The sequence below is a fragment of the Salvelinus alpinus genome, chromosome 1, assembly GCF_045679555.1.
Source record: "Salvelinus alpinus chromosome 1, SLU_Salpinus.1, whole genome shotgun sequence".
In the NCBI taxonomy this organism is placed as follows: Eukaryota; Metazoa; Chordata; class Actinopteri; order Salmoniformes; family Salmonidae; genus Salvelinus; species Salvelinus alpinus.
The window spans coordinates 118,210,549-118,225,991 of NC_092086.1; the positions used below are offsets into that span (position 1 = coordinate 118,210,549).

General features: G+C 45.7%; 1 protein-coding gene across 1 annotated transcript in view; it reads left to right on the forward strand.

Moving 5' to 3' along the window:
* LOC139539692 (ephrin type-A receptor 5) overlaps positions 1 to 15,443 on the forward strand; it is a 161,850-nt gene that overhangs the window by 104,560 nt on the left and 41,847 nt on the right. The window contains exons 9-14 of the mRNA XM_071342873.1: positions 1,856 to 1,923; positions 5,391 to 5,516; positions 5,633 to 5,818; positions 7,805 to 7,866; positions 10,391 to 10,600; positions 13,947 to 14,096. Of these exons, the coding sequence (XP_071198974.1) occupies positions 1,856 to 1,923; positions 5,391 to 5,516; positions 5,633 to 5,818; positions 7,805 to 7,866; positions 10,391 to 10,600; positions 13,947 to 14,096 (802 nt within the window). The remainder of the gene's footprint in view (positions 1 to 1,855; positions 1,924 to 5,390; positions 5,517 to 5,632; positions 5,819 to 7,804; positions 7,867 to 10,390; positions 10,601 to 13,946; positions 14,097 to 15,443) is intronic.

Sequence of the window (15,443 nt, forward strand, 5' to 3'; positions counted from 1 at the left end):
TACTAGTGAATGTGGGGTTGGGGATAGAGGTGTGTATAATAGTGGTTCTATACTAGTGAATGTGGGGTTGGGGATAGAGGTGTGTATAATAGTGGTTCTATACTAGTGAATGTGGGGGTTGGGGATAGAGGTGTGTATAATAGTGGTTCTATACTAGTGAATGTGGGGGTTGGGGATAGAGGTGTGTATAATAGTGGTTCTATACTAGTGAATGTGGGGGTTGGGGATAGAGGTGTGTATAATAGTGGTTCTATACTAGTGAATGTGGGGGTTGGGGATAGAGGTGTGTATAATAGTGGTTCTATACTAGTGAATGTGGGGGTTGGGGATAGAGGTGTGTATAATAGTGGTTCTATACTAGTGAATGTGGGGGTTGGGGACGGAGGTATGAGGGAATAGAGTGTCACTACGGGGGGGAAATAAACGGTGATGGAAGGGGAAGTAGGCTATACCTTCCACCCACCCCCTCCCTCCGACTGTGTCTGACTGACTGACTCATCACTGGAGGCAGTGGACACTAGTGTTTCACTGCCTCCAGTCCCCAGGCAACCACAGCCCTGTCCTGTCTTACTGGGATACTACTGCTATTGATGCCCTCCACAATGCTTGTCCAAACTCCCCTCATCAATGGAGGCAAGCCTAGTCCCCATCACCAGACTACCCTCCAAAATGCTTGTCCAAACTCCCCTCATCCATGGAGGCAAGCCTAGTCCCCATCACCAGACTACCCTCCAAAATGCTTGTCCTCACTCCCCTCATCCATGGAGGCAAGCCTAGTCCCCATCACCAGACTACCCTCCACAATGCCTGTCCTCACTCCCCTCATCCATGGAGGCAAGCCTAGTCCCCATCACCAGACTACCCTCCAAAATGCTTGTCCAAACTCCCCTCATCCATGGAGGCAAGCCTAGTCCCCATCACCAGACTACCCTCCACAATGCCAACCCAATATTCCCTGCAACACCAAGCCAGCGCAGTCCCCAGCTCCAGGCTCTGTGTCCTGTATGTTGGATGGTATTATGGCATGTGGAGCAGCTCTGCACTGTGTGTGAACAGGATCACATTTAAAATCAATGTCGTCACTTCTCATCTGCTTCTGTCTCGGGTCCATCTTGTCATAATATTGAGTTGAGATGTCTGTTTGGAGCACCACTGTAGAGGGATGTTTACTCCCTATGCAGAGAACAGAGACAGAGAGCATAGAGAAAGAACGAGCAGAGAGAGGAGAGAAAGTGAGAATGGAGAGAGAGAGAGAGAGAGAGAGCAGAGAGAGCAGCGGTGAGAGAGAGCAGAGAGAGCGCAGCAGATGGGATCTCTGCTCTCCTGTGTGTGGCTTAGATCATACAGGATCTCTGCTCTCCTGTGTGTGGTTTAGATCATACAGGATCTCTGCTCTCCTGTGTGTGGTTTAGCTCATATAGGATCTCTGCTCTCCTTTGTGTGGTATAGCTCATATAGAATCTCTGCTCTCCTGTGTGTGGTTTAGCTCATATAGAATCTCTGCTCTCCTTTGTGTGGTATAGCTCATATAGAATCTCTGCTCTCCTGTGTGTGGTTTAGCTCATATAGGATCTCTGCTCTCCTTTGTGTGGTATAGCTCATATAGAATCTCTGCTCTCCTGTGTGTGGTTTAGCTCATACAGGATCTCTGCTCTCCTGTGTGTGGTTTAGCTCATATAGGATCTCTGCTCTCCTTTGTGTGGTATAGCTCATATAGAATCTCTGCTCTCCTGTGTGTGGTTTAGCTCATATAGAATCTCTGCTCTCCTGTGTGTATTTGTGGTTTAGTTTGTGCTCAATGTGTGTGTTGTAACATGACAGTAATACAGCATCATTTATGTGGTAAATCTCTCAGGCGGTGTGGCTACAGCAAGGCCAAGCAGGAACCTGATGAAGAGAAGATACACTTCCACAATGGCCACAGTAAGTTACACACACACACACACACACACACACACACACACACACACACACACACACACACACACACACACACACACACACAGTATTGTATTCTATACCACACCACAGACTGTTAAACAGCCATCTCCAGCACATCAGAGGCTGCTGCCTATAGACATAGATCAGGAATCACTGGCCACTTTAATGAAAGGAAACACTAGCCACTTTAATCACGTCTCCATATCTTGCGTTACTCAACTCATATGTGTAAACTGTACTCTATACTATTCTACGGTATCTTAATTGTTACTTAATTGTTTGTAAATATTGCATCACCCGTCTGATATGTATATCCTGTATTCTATGCTATGCCACTGTATCTTAGTCCAATGCCGCTCTGACATACATATACACTACCGTTCAAACGTTTGGGGTCACTTAGAAATGTCCTTGTTTTTGAAAGAAAAGCTAATTGTTTTCCATTAAAATAACTTAAAATTGATTGGAAATACAGTGTAGACATTGTTAATGTTGTAAATTACTTTTGTAGCTGGAAATGGCAGATTTTTTAATGTAATATCTACATAGGCGAAAATAAGCCCATTATCAGCAACCAATCACTCCTGTGTTCCAATGGCACGTTGTGTTAGCTAATCCAAGTTTATCATTTTAAAAGGCTAATTGATCACTAGAAAACCATTTTGCAATTATGTTAGCACAGCTGAAATCTGTTGGGCTGATTAAAGAAGCAATAAAACTGGCCTTCTTTAGACTACTTGAGTATCTGGAGCATCAGCATTTGTGTGTTCAATTACAGGCTCAAAATGGGCAGAAACAAATAACTTTCTTCTGAAACTCGTCAGCCTATTCTTGTTCTGAGAAATGAAGGCTATTCCATGTGAGAAAGACACTGAAGATCTCGTACAATGCTGTGTACTACTCCCTTCACAGAACAGCGCAAACTGGCTCTAACCAGAATAGAAAGAGGAGTGGGAGGCCCCGGTGCACAACTGAGCAAGAGGACAAGTACATTAGAGTGTCTATTTTGAGAAACAGATGCCTCACAAATCCTCAACTGGCAACTTCATTAAATAGTACCCGCAAAACACCAGTCTCAACGTCAACAGTGAAGAGGCGACTCCGGGATGCTGGCCTTCTAGGCAGAGTTGCAAAGAAAAAGCCGTATCTCAGACTGGCCAATAAAATTAAAAGTTTAAGATGGGCAAAAGAACACAGACACTGGACAGAGGAAGATTGAAAAATGTGTTATGGACAGACAAATCTAAGTTTGATGTGTTTGGATCACAAAGAAGAACATTCATGAGACGCAGAAAAAATGAAAAGATGCTGGAGTGCTTGACGCCCTCTGTCATCATGGTGGAGGCAATGTAATGGTCTGGGGGTGCTTTGGTGGTTGACGCCATCTGTCATCATGGTGGAGGCAATGTGATGGTCTGGGGGTGCTTTGGTGGTTGACGCCATCTGTCATCATGGTGGAGGCAATGTGATGGTCTGGGGGTGCTTTGGTGGTTGACGCCATACCCTGTGGACGGCGCTTAATTGGAGCCAATTTCCTTCTACAACAGGACAATGACTCAAAGCACAGCTCCAAACTATACAATAACTATTTAGGGTAGAAGCAGTCAGATGGTATTCTATAATGGAGTGGCCTGTACAGTCACTGGATCTCAACCCTATTGAGCTGTTCTGGGAGCAGCTTGACCGGATGGTACTTAAGAAGTGCCCATCAAGCCAATCCAACTTGTGGGAGGTGCTTCAGAAAGCATGGGGTGAAATCTCTTCATATTACCTCAACATATTGACAACTAGAATGCCAAAGGTCTGCAAGGCTCTGATTGCTGCAAATGGACAATTCTTTGACGAAAGCAAAGTTTGAAGGACACAATTATTATTTCAATTAAAAATCATTATTTATAACCTTGTCAACGTCTTGACTGTATTTCCTATTAATTTTTCAACTCATGGAAAACAAGGACATTTCTAAGTGACCCCAAACTTTTGAACGGTAGTGTACTGTATATTGCCCCCCTCCACGCCTACAAGTATCTCCTTTCTCTCTCTAGTTATGTTCCCAGTGCAGACCCCTTCACTTTTTCCACATTTTGTTACATTACAGCTTTATTCTAAAATGGATTAAATTGTTTTCCTCCTCATCAATCTACACACAATACCCAATAATGACAAAAGAAAAACAGGTCTGTAGAAATTTTTGCAAATGTATTTTAAAATAAAAACTGATATATTACATTTACATAAATATTCAGACCCTTGACTCAGTACTTTGTTGAAGCACCTTTGGCAGAGATTACAGTCTCGAGTCTTCTTGGATATGATGCCACAAGCTTGGCTCAACTGTATTCTGGGAGTTTCTCCCATTCTTCTCTGCAGATCCTCTCAAGCTCTGTCAAGTTGGATTGGAAGCGTCGCTGCACAGCGATTTTCAGGTCTCTCAAAAGATGTTAGATCGGGTTCAAGTCTGGACTCTGGCTGGGCCACTCAAGGACATTCAGAGACTTGTCCCGAAGCCACTCTTGCGTTGTCTTGGCTGTTTACTTAGGGTCGTTGTCCTGTTGGAAGGTGAACCTTCGCCCCAGTGTGAGGTCCTGAACGCTCTGGAGGTTTTCATCAAGGATCGCTCTGTACATTGCTCCATTCATCTTTGCCTCAATCCTGACTAGTCTCCCAATCCCTGCCGCTGAAGTACATCCACACAGCATGATGCTGCCACCACCATGCTTCACCGTAGGGATGGTGCCATGTTTCCACCAGATGTGACACTTGACATTCAGGCCAAAGAGTTCAATATTGGTTTCATCAGACCAGAGAATCTGGTTTCTCATGGTCTTAGAGTCTTTAGGTGCCTTTTGGTAAATTCAAGTGGGCTGTCATGTGCCTTTTACTGAGGATTGGCTTCCGTCTGGCCACTCTACAATAAAGGCCTGATTGGTGGGGTGCTGCAGAGATGGTTGTCCTTCTGGAAGGTTCTTCCATCTCCACAGAGGAACTCTAGAGCTCTGTCAGAGTGACCATCAGGTTCTTGGTCACCTCCTTGACCACGGCCCTCCCTGATTGCTCAGTTTGGCCAGGTGGTCGGGTGGCCAGCTCTAGGAAGAGTCTTAGTTGTTCCAAACTTTTTCCGGGTTAAGTGGGCAGGTGTTAAGAAGCTTCGGAGGACGCATGACTCGACCTTTGCCTCCTGAGCTCATTGGGGAGTTGCAGCAGAGACAAGATCGAAACAAAAAAATACACGAAAAAAACCACGGTATTTCTGTTTATGAACCTGTTTTCGCTTTTTCATGATGTGTGTAGATTGATGAGGTAGACAATTATTGAATACATTTTTAAAATAACGTAACAAAAGGTGGAAAAAGTTAATGGGTCTGAATACTTCCGAATGTGTATGGACCCCGACGGGTGTGTACGTATATCGACCCCCACACTTATGAGTATGTCCTCTCTCTCTCTAGTTATGTACCCGGGGGTGCGTACATATATCGACCCCCACACCTACGAGGACCCCAACCAGGCCGTCCATGAGTTCGCCAAGGAGATCGATGTTTCCTGCATCACAATTGAGAGAGTCATTGGAGCCGGTGAGTGGTGTGTGTGTGTGTGTGTGTGTGTGTGTGTGTGTGTGCATGCGTACACACTGTGGTTGAATGTTTATGTCTTCCAGGATGTGTTTTGGTTAACTGTGTTTCTATTCCAGGTGAGTTTGGGGAGGTGTGCAGCGGCCCCCTCCGCCTGCCTGGTAAGAAGGAGTTCCTTGTAGCCATTAAGACCCTGAAGGCAGGTTACACAGAACGACAAAGGCGGGACTTCCTAGGGGAGGCGTCCATCATGGGACAGTTTGATCATCCAAACATCATCCACCTGGAAGGCGTGGTCACCAAGAGTACGTCTTGTTTCATATCATTCTGTCTGTAAAAATACAGTTGAAGTCGGAAGTGTACATACACCTTAGCAAAATACATTTAAACTCCGTTTTTCACAATTCCTAACATTTAATCCTTGTAAAAATTCGCTATCTTAGGTCAGTTAAGATCACAACTTTATTTTAAGAATGTGAAATGTCAGAATAATAGTAGAGAGAATGATTTATTTCAGCTTTTATTTCTTTCATCACATTCCCAGTGGGTCAGAAGGTTACATAGACTCAATTAGTATTTGGTAGCATTGCCTTTAAATTGTTTAACTTGGGTCAAACGTTTTGGGTAGCCTTCCACAAGCTACCCACAATAAGTTTGGTGAATTTTGGCCCATTCCTTCTGACAGGGCTGGTGTAATGGAGTCAGATTTGTAGGCCTCCTTGCTCGCACACGCTTTTCAGTTCTGCCCACACATTTTCTGCAGGATTGAGGTCAGGGCTTTGTGATGGCCACTCTAATACCTTGACTTTGTTGTCCTTAAGCCATTTTTCCACAACTTTGGAAGTATGCTTGGGGTCATTGTCCATTTGGAAGACCCATTTGCGACCAAACTTTAACTTCCTGACTGATGTCTTGAGATGTTGCTTCAATATATCCACATAATTTTCCTTGCTATTGATGCCATCTATTTTGTGAAGTGCACCAGTCCCTCCTGCAGCAAAGCACCCCCACAACATGATGCTGCCACCCCCGTGCTTCACGGTTGGGATGGTGTTCTTCGGCTTGCAAGCTTTTTCCTCCAAACGTAACGATGGTCATTATGGCCAAACAGTTCTATTTTTGTTTCATCAGACCAGAGGACATTTCTCCAAAAAGTACGATCTTTGTCACCATTTGCAGTTGCAAACCGTAGTCTGGCTTTTTATGGCGGTTTTGGAGCAGTGGCTTCTTCCTTGCTGAGTGGCCTCTCAGGTTATGTTGATATAGGACTCGTTTTACTGTGGATATAGATACTTGTGTACCTGTTTCCTCCAGCATCTTCACAAGGTTCTTTGCTGTTGTTCTGGGATTGATTTGCACTTTTCGCACCAAAGTACGTTCATCTCTAGGAGACAGAATGCGTCTCCTTCCTGAGCGGTATGGCGGCTGCGTGGTCCCATGGTGTTTATACTTGCGTACTATTGTTTGTACAGATTAAGGTGGTACCTTCAGGCATTTGGAAATTGCCCCCAAGGATGAACCAGACTTGTGGAGGTCTGCAAATGTTTTTCTGAGGTCTTGGCTAATTTCTTTTGATTTTCCCATGATGTCAAGCAAAGAGGCACTGAGTTTGAAGGTAGGCCATGAAATACATCCACAGGTACACCTCCAATTGACTCAAATGATGTCAATTAGTCTATCAGAAGCTTCCAAATCCATGACATCTTTTTCTGGAATTTTCCAAGCTTTTTAAAGGCACAGTCAACTTAGTGTATGTAAACTGCTGACCGACTGGAATTGTGATACAGTGAATTATCAGTGAAATAATCTGTCTGTAAACAATTGTTGGAAAAATTACTTGTGTCATGCTCAAAGTAGATGTTCTAACCGACTTGCCAAAACTATAGTTTGTTAACAAGACATTTGTGGAGTGGTTGAAAAACAAGTTTTAATGACTCCAACCTAAGTCTATGTAAACTTCCAACTTCAACTGTACATGTTGTGTATATTGTCTGTATTAATAGATGTTGTGCGTTTTGTTTGTATTAATACATGTTGTGTATATTGTCTGTATTTATACATGTTGTGTATATTGTCTGTATTAATATATGTTGTGTATATTGTCTGTATTAATACATGTTGTGTATATTGTTTGTATTAATACATGTTGTGTATATTGTCTGTATTAATACATGTTGTGTATATTGTCTGTATTAATACATGTTGTGTATATTGTCTATGTGGTTCCATAGCAGCGGTGATGTATCACTCATCTGTTTGATATGATATTATTCTCTCTATTCTTTTGTCAGCAAAACCTGTGATGATCATCACAGAGTACATGGAGAACGGATCACTGGACACCTTCCTCAAGGTAAACCATGCAGATCACTAGACACCTTCCTCAAGGTAAACCATGCAGATCACTAGACACCTTCCTCAAGGTAAACCATGCAGATCACTAGACACCTTCCTCAAGGTAAACCATGCAGATCACTGGACACCTTCCTCAAGGTAAACCATGCAGATCACTGGACACCTTCCTCAAGGTAAACCATGCAGATCACTAGACACCTTCCTCAAGGTAAACCATGCAGATCACTGGACACCTTCCTCAAGGTAAACCATGCAGATCACTGGACACCTTCCTCAAGGTAAACCATGCAGATCACTGGACACCTTCCTCAAGGTAAACCATGCAGATCACTGGACACCTTCCTCAAGGTAAACCATGCAGATCACTGGACACCTTCCTCAAGGTAAACCATGCAGATCACTGGACACCTTCCTCAAGGTAAACCATGCAGATCACTGGACACCTTCCTCAAGGTAAACCATGCAGATCACTGGACACCTTCCTCAAGGTAAACCATGCAGATCACTGGACACCTTCCTCAAGGTAAACCATGCAGATCACTGGACACCTTCCTCAAGGTAAACCATGCAGATCACTGGACACCTTCCTCAAGGTAAACCATGCAGATCACTAGACACCTTCCTCAAGGTAAACCATGCAGATCACTGGACACCTTCCTCAAGGTAAACCATGCAGATCACTAGACACCTTCCTCAAGGTAAACCATGCAGATCACTGGACACCTTCCTCAAGGTAAACCATGCAGATCACTGGACACCTTCCTCAAGGTAAACCATGCAGATCACTAGACACCTTCCTCAAGGTAAACCATGCAGATCACTGGACACCTTCCTCAAGGTAAACCATGCAGATCACTAGACACCTTCCTCAAGGTAAACCATGCAGATCACTAGACACCTTCCTCAAGGTAAACCATGCAGATCACTAGACACCTTCCTCAAGGTAAACCATGCAGATCACTAGACACCTTCCTCAAGGTAAACCATGCAGATCACTAGACACCTTCCTCAAGGTAAACCATGCAGATCACTGGACACCTTCCTCAAGGTAAACCATGCAGATCACTGGACACCTTCCTCAAGGTAAACCATGCAGATCACTGGACACCTTCCTCAAGGTAAACCATGCAGATCACTAGACACCTTCCTCAAGGTAAACCATGCGGATCACTGGACACCTTCCTCAAGGTAAACCATGCAGATCACTGGACACCTTCCTCAAGGTAAACCATGCAGATCACTGGACACCTTCCTCAAGGTAAACCATGCAGATCACTAGACACCTTCCTCAAGGTAAACCATGCAGATCACTAGACACCTTCCTCAAGGTAAACCATGCAGATCACTGGACACCTTCCTCAAGGTAAACCATGCAGATCACTGGACACCTTCCTCAAGGTAAACCATGCAGATCACTGGACACCTTCCTCAAGGTAAACCATGCAGATCACTGGACACCTTCCTCAAGGTAAACCATGCAGATCACTAGACACCTTCCTCAAGGTAAACCATGCAGATCACTGGACACCTTCCTCAAGGTAAACCATGCAGATCACTGGACACCTTCCTCAAGGTAAACCATGCAGATCACTGGACACCTTCCTCAAGGTAAACCATGCAGATCACTGGACACCTTCCTCAAGGTAAACCATGCAGATCACTGGACACCTTCCTCAAGGTAAACCATGTGGATCACTGGACACCTTCCTCAAGGTAAACCATGATTATTTACATGTGCTGCTGTCACCCGTTGACGTCTGAATGTCATGACCACAGCGTCTAAGAATGGGTCCCAAATTCCACCCTTTTCTCTTTACATTGCACTACTTTAGACCAGGGACACCCCATTCCCTTTACAGTGCACTACTTTAGACCAGGGACACCCCAATCCCACTATAATGCACTACTTTAGACCAGGGACACCCCATTCCCTTTACAATGCACTACTTTAGACTACTTTAGACCACTGATAAAGAAAATTACATTATAAAGGTTGTCCCTGGTCAAAGGTAGTGCATTATAATGGGAATGGGGTGTCCCTGGTCAAAGGTAGTGCATTATAATGGGACTTGGGTGTCCCTGGTCAAAGGTAGTGCATTATAAAGGGAATGGGGTATCCCTGGTCAAAGGTAGTGCATTATCATGGGAATGGGGTGTCCCTGGTCAAAGGTAGTGCATTATAAAGGGAATGGGGTGTCCCTGGTCAAAGGTAGTGCATTATAAAGGGAATGGGGTGTCCCTGGTCAAAGGTAGTGCATTATCATGGGAATGGGGAGTCCCTCGTCAAAGGTAGTGCATTATAATGGGAATGGGGTGTCCCTGGTCAAAGGTAGTGCATTATCATGGGAATGGGGTGTCCCTGGTCAAAGGTAGTGCATTATAATGGGAATGGGGTGTCCCTGGTCAAAGGTAGTGCATTATAATGGGAATGGGGTGTCCCTGGTCAAAGGTAGTGCATTACCATGGGAATGGAGTGTCATTAGGGACGTACTCTGAGTTTTTCCTCCCTCTTCTTCCTGTAGAAGAACGATGGCCAGTTCACAGTGATCCAGCTGGTTGGGATGCTGCGTGGTATTGCCTCAGGCATGCGCTACCTGTCTGACATTGGATATGTGCACCGGGACCTGGCAGCGCGTAACATCCTGGTCAACAGCAACCTGGTGTGTAAGGTGTCTGACTTTGGCCTGTCCAGAGTCCTGGAGGATGATGCTGAGGCTGCATATACGACCAGGGTAAGTGTCTGTCTGTCTGCCTGTCTGCCTGTCTGTCTGTCTGTCTGTCTGTCTGTCTGTGTGTCTGTCTGCGTGTCTGTCTCAGACTGTCTGTGTCAGGACCCGGTGCGAGAAACAGTCACTAAATCGGCAGAACCCAGAAGATGAGGCAGACACAGCAGTACTAGAGATGGTGGTTTAATAAAAAATAGACATCTTCCAAAATACAAAGAAAATCCACAAAGTGGTAAAAACAGCAAGGGAAAAACAAACCTCAAAAGACTAATCCAAAATACAAAAGAACAAAACCAGAGAACCTCTGGAAAATCCAACAAGAGAAAAATATATGTTCACAACAAGGCTTGGGCTGGGGCTGGGTGCTAACATACAAACACTGAGCAAGGAACTGAGGAACACACAGGGATTAAATACTAACAAGGGAACGACATACAGGTGCAAACAATAATTAGAGCAAGGGAAAAACAAAAGGTACAAAAAAAAGGTGCAATGGGGACATCTAGTGACAAAAAAACAGAACAGTCCTGGCCAAAACCTGACAGTCTGTCTGTCTGTCTCTCTGTCTGTCTTTTTGTTTCTGTCTGCCTGTCTCTGTCTGTCTCTTTGTTTCTGTCTGTCTGTCTCTGCCTGTCTCTTTGTTTCTGTCTGCCTGTCTCTGTCTGTCTCTTTGTTTCTGTCTGCCTGTCTCTGTCTCTGTGTCTCTGTGTCCATAGTCTCTTCTAGCTCTACTGATTTCAGTTGACCACTACATAGAGGGACAGCCAGGGGGGGCTTGACAGGGAGGGAGGAGGGAGCGTGCACGTGAAGCATGGCATGCACACAGTGCTCTGTGAGGTCTGAGGCTCATATGTGAGAGCTCTGAGTGCGTGTGTGTGTGTGTGTGTGTGTGTGTGTGTGTGTGTAGCAGTGTTACCTAGCTGTCTCTACTTGGCTGTCTGAGGTAGCGTGTATGTAGCAGTGTTAGCTAGCTGTCTCTACTTGGCTGTCTGAGGCAGTGTTAGCTAGCTGTCTCTACTTGGCTGTCTGAGGTAGTGTGTATGTAGCAGTGTTAGCTAGCTGTCTCCACTTGGCTGTCTGAGGCAGTGTGTATGTAGCAGTGTTAGCTAGCTGTCTCCACTTGGCTGTCTGAGGCAGTGTGTATGTAGCAGTGTTAGCTAGCTGTCTCTACTTGGCTGTCTGAGGCAGTGTGTATGTAGCAGTGTTAGCTAGCTCTCTCTACTTGGCTGTCTGAGGCAGTGTTAGCTAGCTGTCTCCACGTGGCTGTCTGAGGCAGTGTGTATGTAGCAGTGTTAGCTAGCTGTCTCTACTTGGCTGTCTGAGGCAGTGTGTATGTAGCAGTGTTAGCTAGCTGTCTCTACTTGGCTGTCTGAGGTAGTGTGTATGTAGCAGTGTTAGCTAGCTGTCTCTACTTGGCTGTCTGAGGCAGTGTTAGCTAGCTGTCTCTACTTGGCTGTCTGAGGTAGTGTGTATGTAGCAGTGTTAGCTAGCTGTCTCTACTTGGCTGTCTGGGGTAGTGTGTATGTAGCAGTGTTAGCTAGCTGTCTCTACTTGGCTGTCTGAGGTAGTGTGTATGTAGCAGTGTTAGCTAGCTGTCTCTACTTGGCTGTCTGAGGCAGTGTGTATGTAGCAGTGTTAGCTAGCTGTCTCTACTTGGCTGTCTGAGGCAGTGTGTATTTAGCAGTGTTAGCTAGCTGTCTCCACTTGGCTGTCTGAGGTAGTGTGTATGTAGCAGTGTTAGCTAGCTGTCTCCACTTGGCTGTCTGAGGTAGTGTGTATGTAGCAGTGTTAGCTAGCTGTCTCCACTTGGCTGCCTGAGGCAGTGTGTATGTAGCAGTGTTAGCTAGCTGTCTCTACTTGGCTGTCTGAGGCAGTGTGTATGTAGCAGTGTTAGCTAGCTGTCTCCACTTGGCTGTCTGAGGCAGTGTGTATGTAGCAGTGTTAGCTAGCTGTCTCTACTTGGCTGTCTGAGGTAGTGTGTGTGTAGCAGTGTTAGCTAGCTGTCTCCACTTGGCTGTCTGAGGTAGTGTGTATGTAGCAGTGTTAGCTAGCTGTCTCTACGTGGCTGTCTAAGGCAGTGTGTATGTAGCAGTGTTAGCTAGCTGTCTCTACGTGGCTGTCTGAGGCAGTGTGTATGTAGCAGTGTTAGCTAGCTGTCTCCACTTGGCTGTCTGAGGTAGTGTGTATGTAGCAGTGTTAGCTAGCTGTCTCCACTTGGCTGCCTGAGGCAGTGTGTATGTAGCAGTGTTAGCTAGCTGTCTCTACTTGGCTGTCTGAGGCAGTGTGTATGTAGCAGTGTTAGCTAGCTGTCTCCACTTGGCTGTCTGAGGCAGTGTGTATGTAGCAGTGTTAGCTAGCTGTCTCTACTTGGCTGTCTGAGGTAGTGTGTGTGTAGCAGTGTTAGCTAGCTGTCTCCACTTGGCTGTCTGAGGTAGTGTGTATGTAGCAGTGTTAGCTAGCTGTCTCTACGTGGCTGTCTAAGGCAGTGTGTATGTAGCAGTGTTAGCTAGCTGTCTCTACGTGGCTGTCTGAGGCAGTGTGTATGTAGCAGTGTTAGCTAGCTGTCTCTACTTGGCTGTCTGAGGCAGTGTGTATGTAGCAGTGTTAGCTAGCTGTCTCTACTTGACTGTCTGAGGTAGTGTGTATGTAGCAGTGTTAGCTAGCTGTCTCCACTTGGCTGTCTGAGGCAGTGTTACCTAGCTGTCTCCACGTGGCTGTCTGAGGTAGTGTGTGTGTAGCAGTGTTAGCTAGCTGTCTCCACTTGGCTGTCTGAGGCAGTGTTACCTAGCTGTCTCCACGTGGCTGTCTGAGGTAGTGTGTGTGTAGCAGTGTTAGCTAGCTGTCTCCACTTGGCTGTCTGAGGCAGTGTGTATGTAGCAGTGTTAGCTAGCTGTCTCTACTTGGCTGTCTGAGGCAGTGTGTGTGTAGCAGTGTTAGCTAGCTGTCTCTACTTGGCTGTCTGAGGCAGTGTGTATGTAGCAGTGTTAGCTAGCTGTCTCTACTTGGCTGTCTGAGGCAGTGTGTATGTAGCAGTGTTAGCTAGCTGTCTCTACTTGGCAGTCTGAGGCAGTGTGTATGTAGCAGTGTTAGCTAGCTGTCTCCATTTTGCTTTCTAAACCTGATAATTGCGCTGTGTCGCCCAGATTGTGCAGGTTCTGTCACTGACTGTGACACGGCATCCAGGACAGCCAATTAGCATGCGGCACAATCTCCAGGACAGCCAATTAGCACGCAGCACAGTCTCCAGGACATATCTACATTCTTGCTCTCTCTGAGAACCACACAAATCCTGTACACATCATCCTCCGTCCTAAAATAACCATCCCGAATGTTGTTGATATGTTTCTCTCAGGGCGGTAAAATCCCGATCCGCTGGACAGCTCCAGAAGCAATAGCATTTAGGAAGTTCACCTCCGCCTCTGACGTGTGGAGCTACGGCATCGCCATGTGGGAAGTGATGTCATACGGAGAGAGACCCTACTGGGAGATGAGTAACCAGGATGTAAGTCTTCTTCTCATTTGCCACCAATGGTAGGATTTATTGAGCTCGTGTATGGTTGCTGTAGATCATTAGAACAAAGTATTCATTTTTAATGTCACCGACTACAAGCTACGCTACTTATCAGATATTTATTCCGTATTACCAATGTATTCCTTTACAGTCACTAGACTGTAAGACCCAGAAACCAGAGAATAGAGGCCGTCTTTATCCGTCAATTATATTACAGGGCCACTGACTGTTAGTGTTATCCAGAAAATCGAGGTGAAATGTATGGTATCTTAGTAGCCAGGAGGGGAATGGCTAAGAGAGGAGATGGAGACCTATTAATAGAACAGTAGAAAACGAGAAGGGGTATTGAATGTGCCTGACGGGAGAGAGAGAGAGACGAAGTGATGGGGATGGAGAGAGAGAGACGGAGACGGAGTGATGGAGATGAGAGAGAGAGACGGAGTGATGGGGATGGAGAGAGACAGAGTGATGGGATGGAGAGAGAGAGAGAGACAGAGTGATGGGATGGAGAGAGAGAGAGAGACAGAGTGATGGGGATGGAGAGAGAGAAATAAAGAGGTGGGAGAGAGAGAGAGAGAGACAGAGTGATGGGATGGAGAGAGAGAGAGAGAGACAGAGTGATGGGATGGAGAGAGAGAGATGGAGACGGAGTGATGGGGATGAGAGAGAGAAATAAAGAGGTGGGAGAGAGAGAGAGACAGAATGGAGAGAGAGAGACAGAGTGATGGGGATGGAGAGAGAGAGACAGAGTGATGGGGTGGGATGGAGAGAGAGAGAGACAGAGTGATGGGGATGGAGAGAGAAATAAAGAGGTGGGAGAGAGAGACAGAGTGATGGGATGGAGAGAGAGAGACAGAGTGATGGGGATGGAGAGAGAGAGACAGAGTGATGGGGATGGAGAGAGAGAGACAGAATGATGGGATGGAGAGAGAGAGAGATGGAGTGATGGGATAGTGAGAGAGAGACAGAGTGATGGGGATGGAGAGAGAGAAATAAAGAGGTGGGAGAGAGAGAGAGAAGGAGAGAGTGAAAGAGAATGAGAGAGAGAGTGTGCTGGGATAGAGAAAGAGCTAGAAGGGATGTAGAATTGTCAGAGGAAGAAAGAGAAAGAGAGGGGGAAGAGAGCAGAGGGGGAAAGAGAGAAAGGGGGGCTGTAGAGAAATACACAGAGGTCAAGGGTCCTTTAGAACACTGGAGCCACGTCACATGACTGTCCCTGAGAAACAGAATTCTGACTCAGGCTGGCGTATACACATCCACGATTTAGTATTTATTGAAGAATAAATAACCTTCAAATAACCCACAAATCTACCAGGGATATTAAACAGCGTTTAGTGC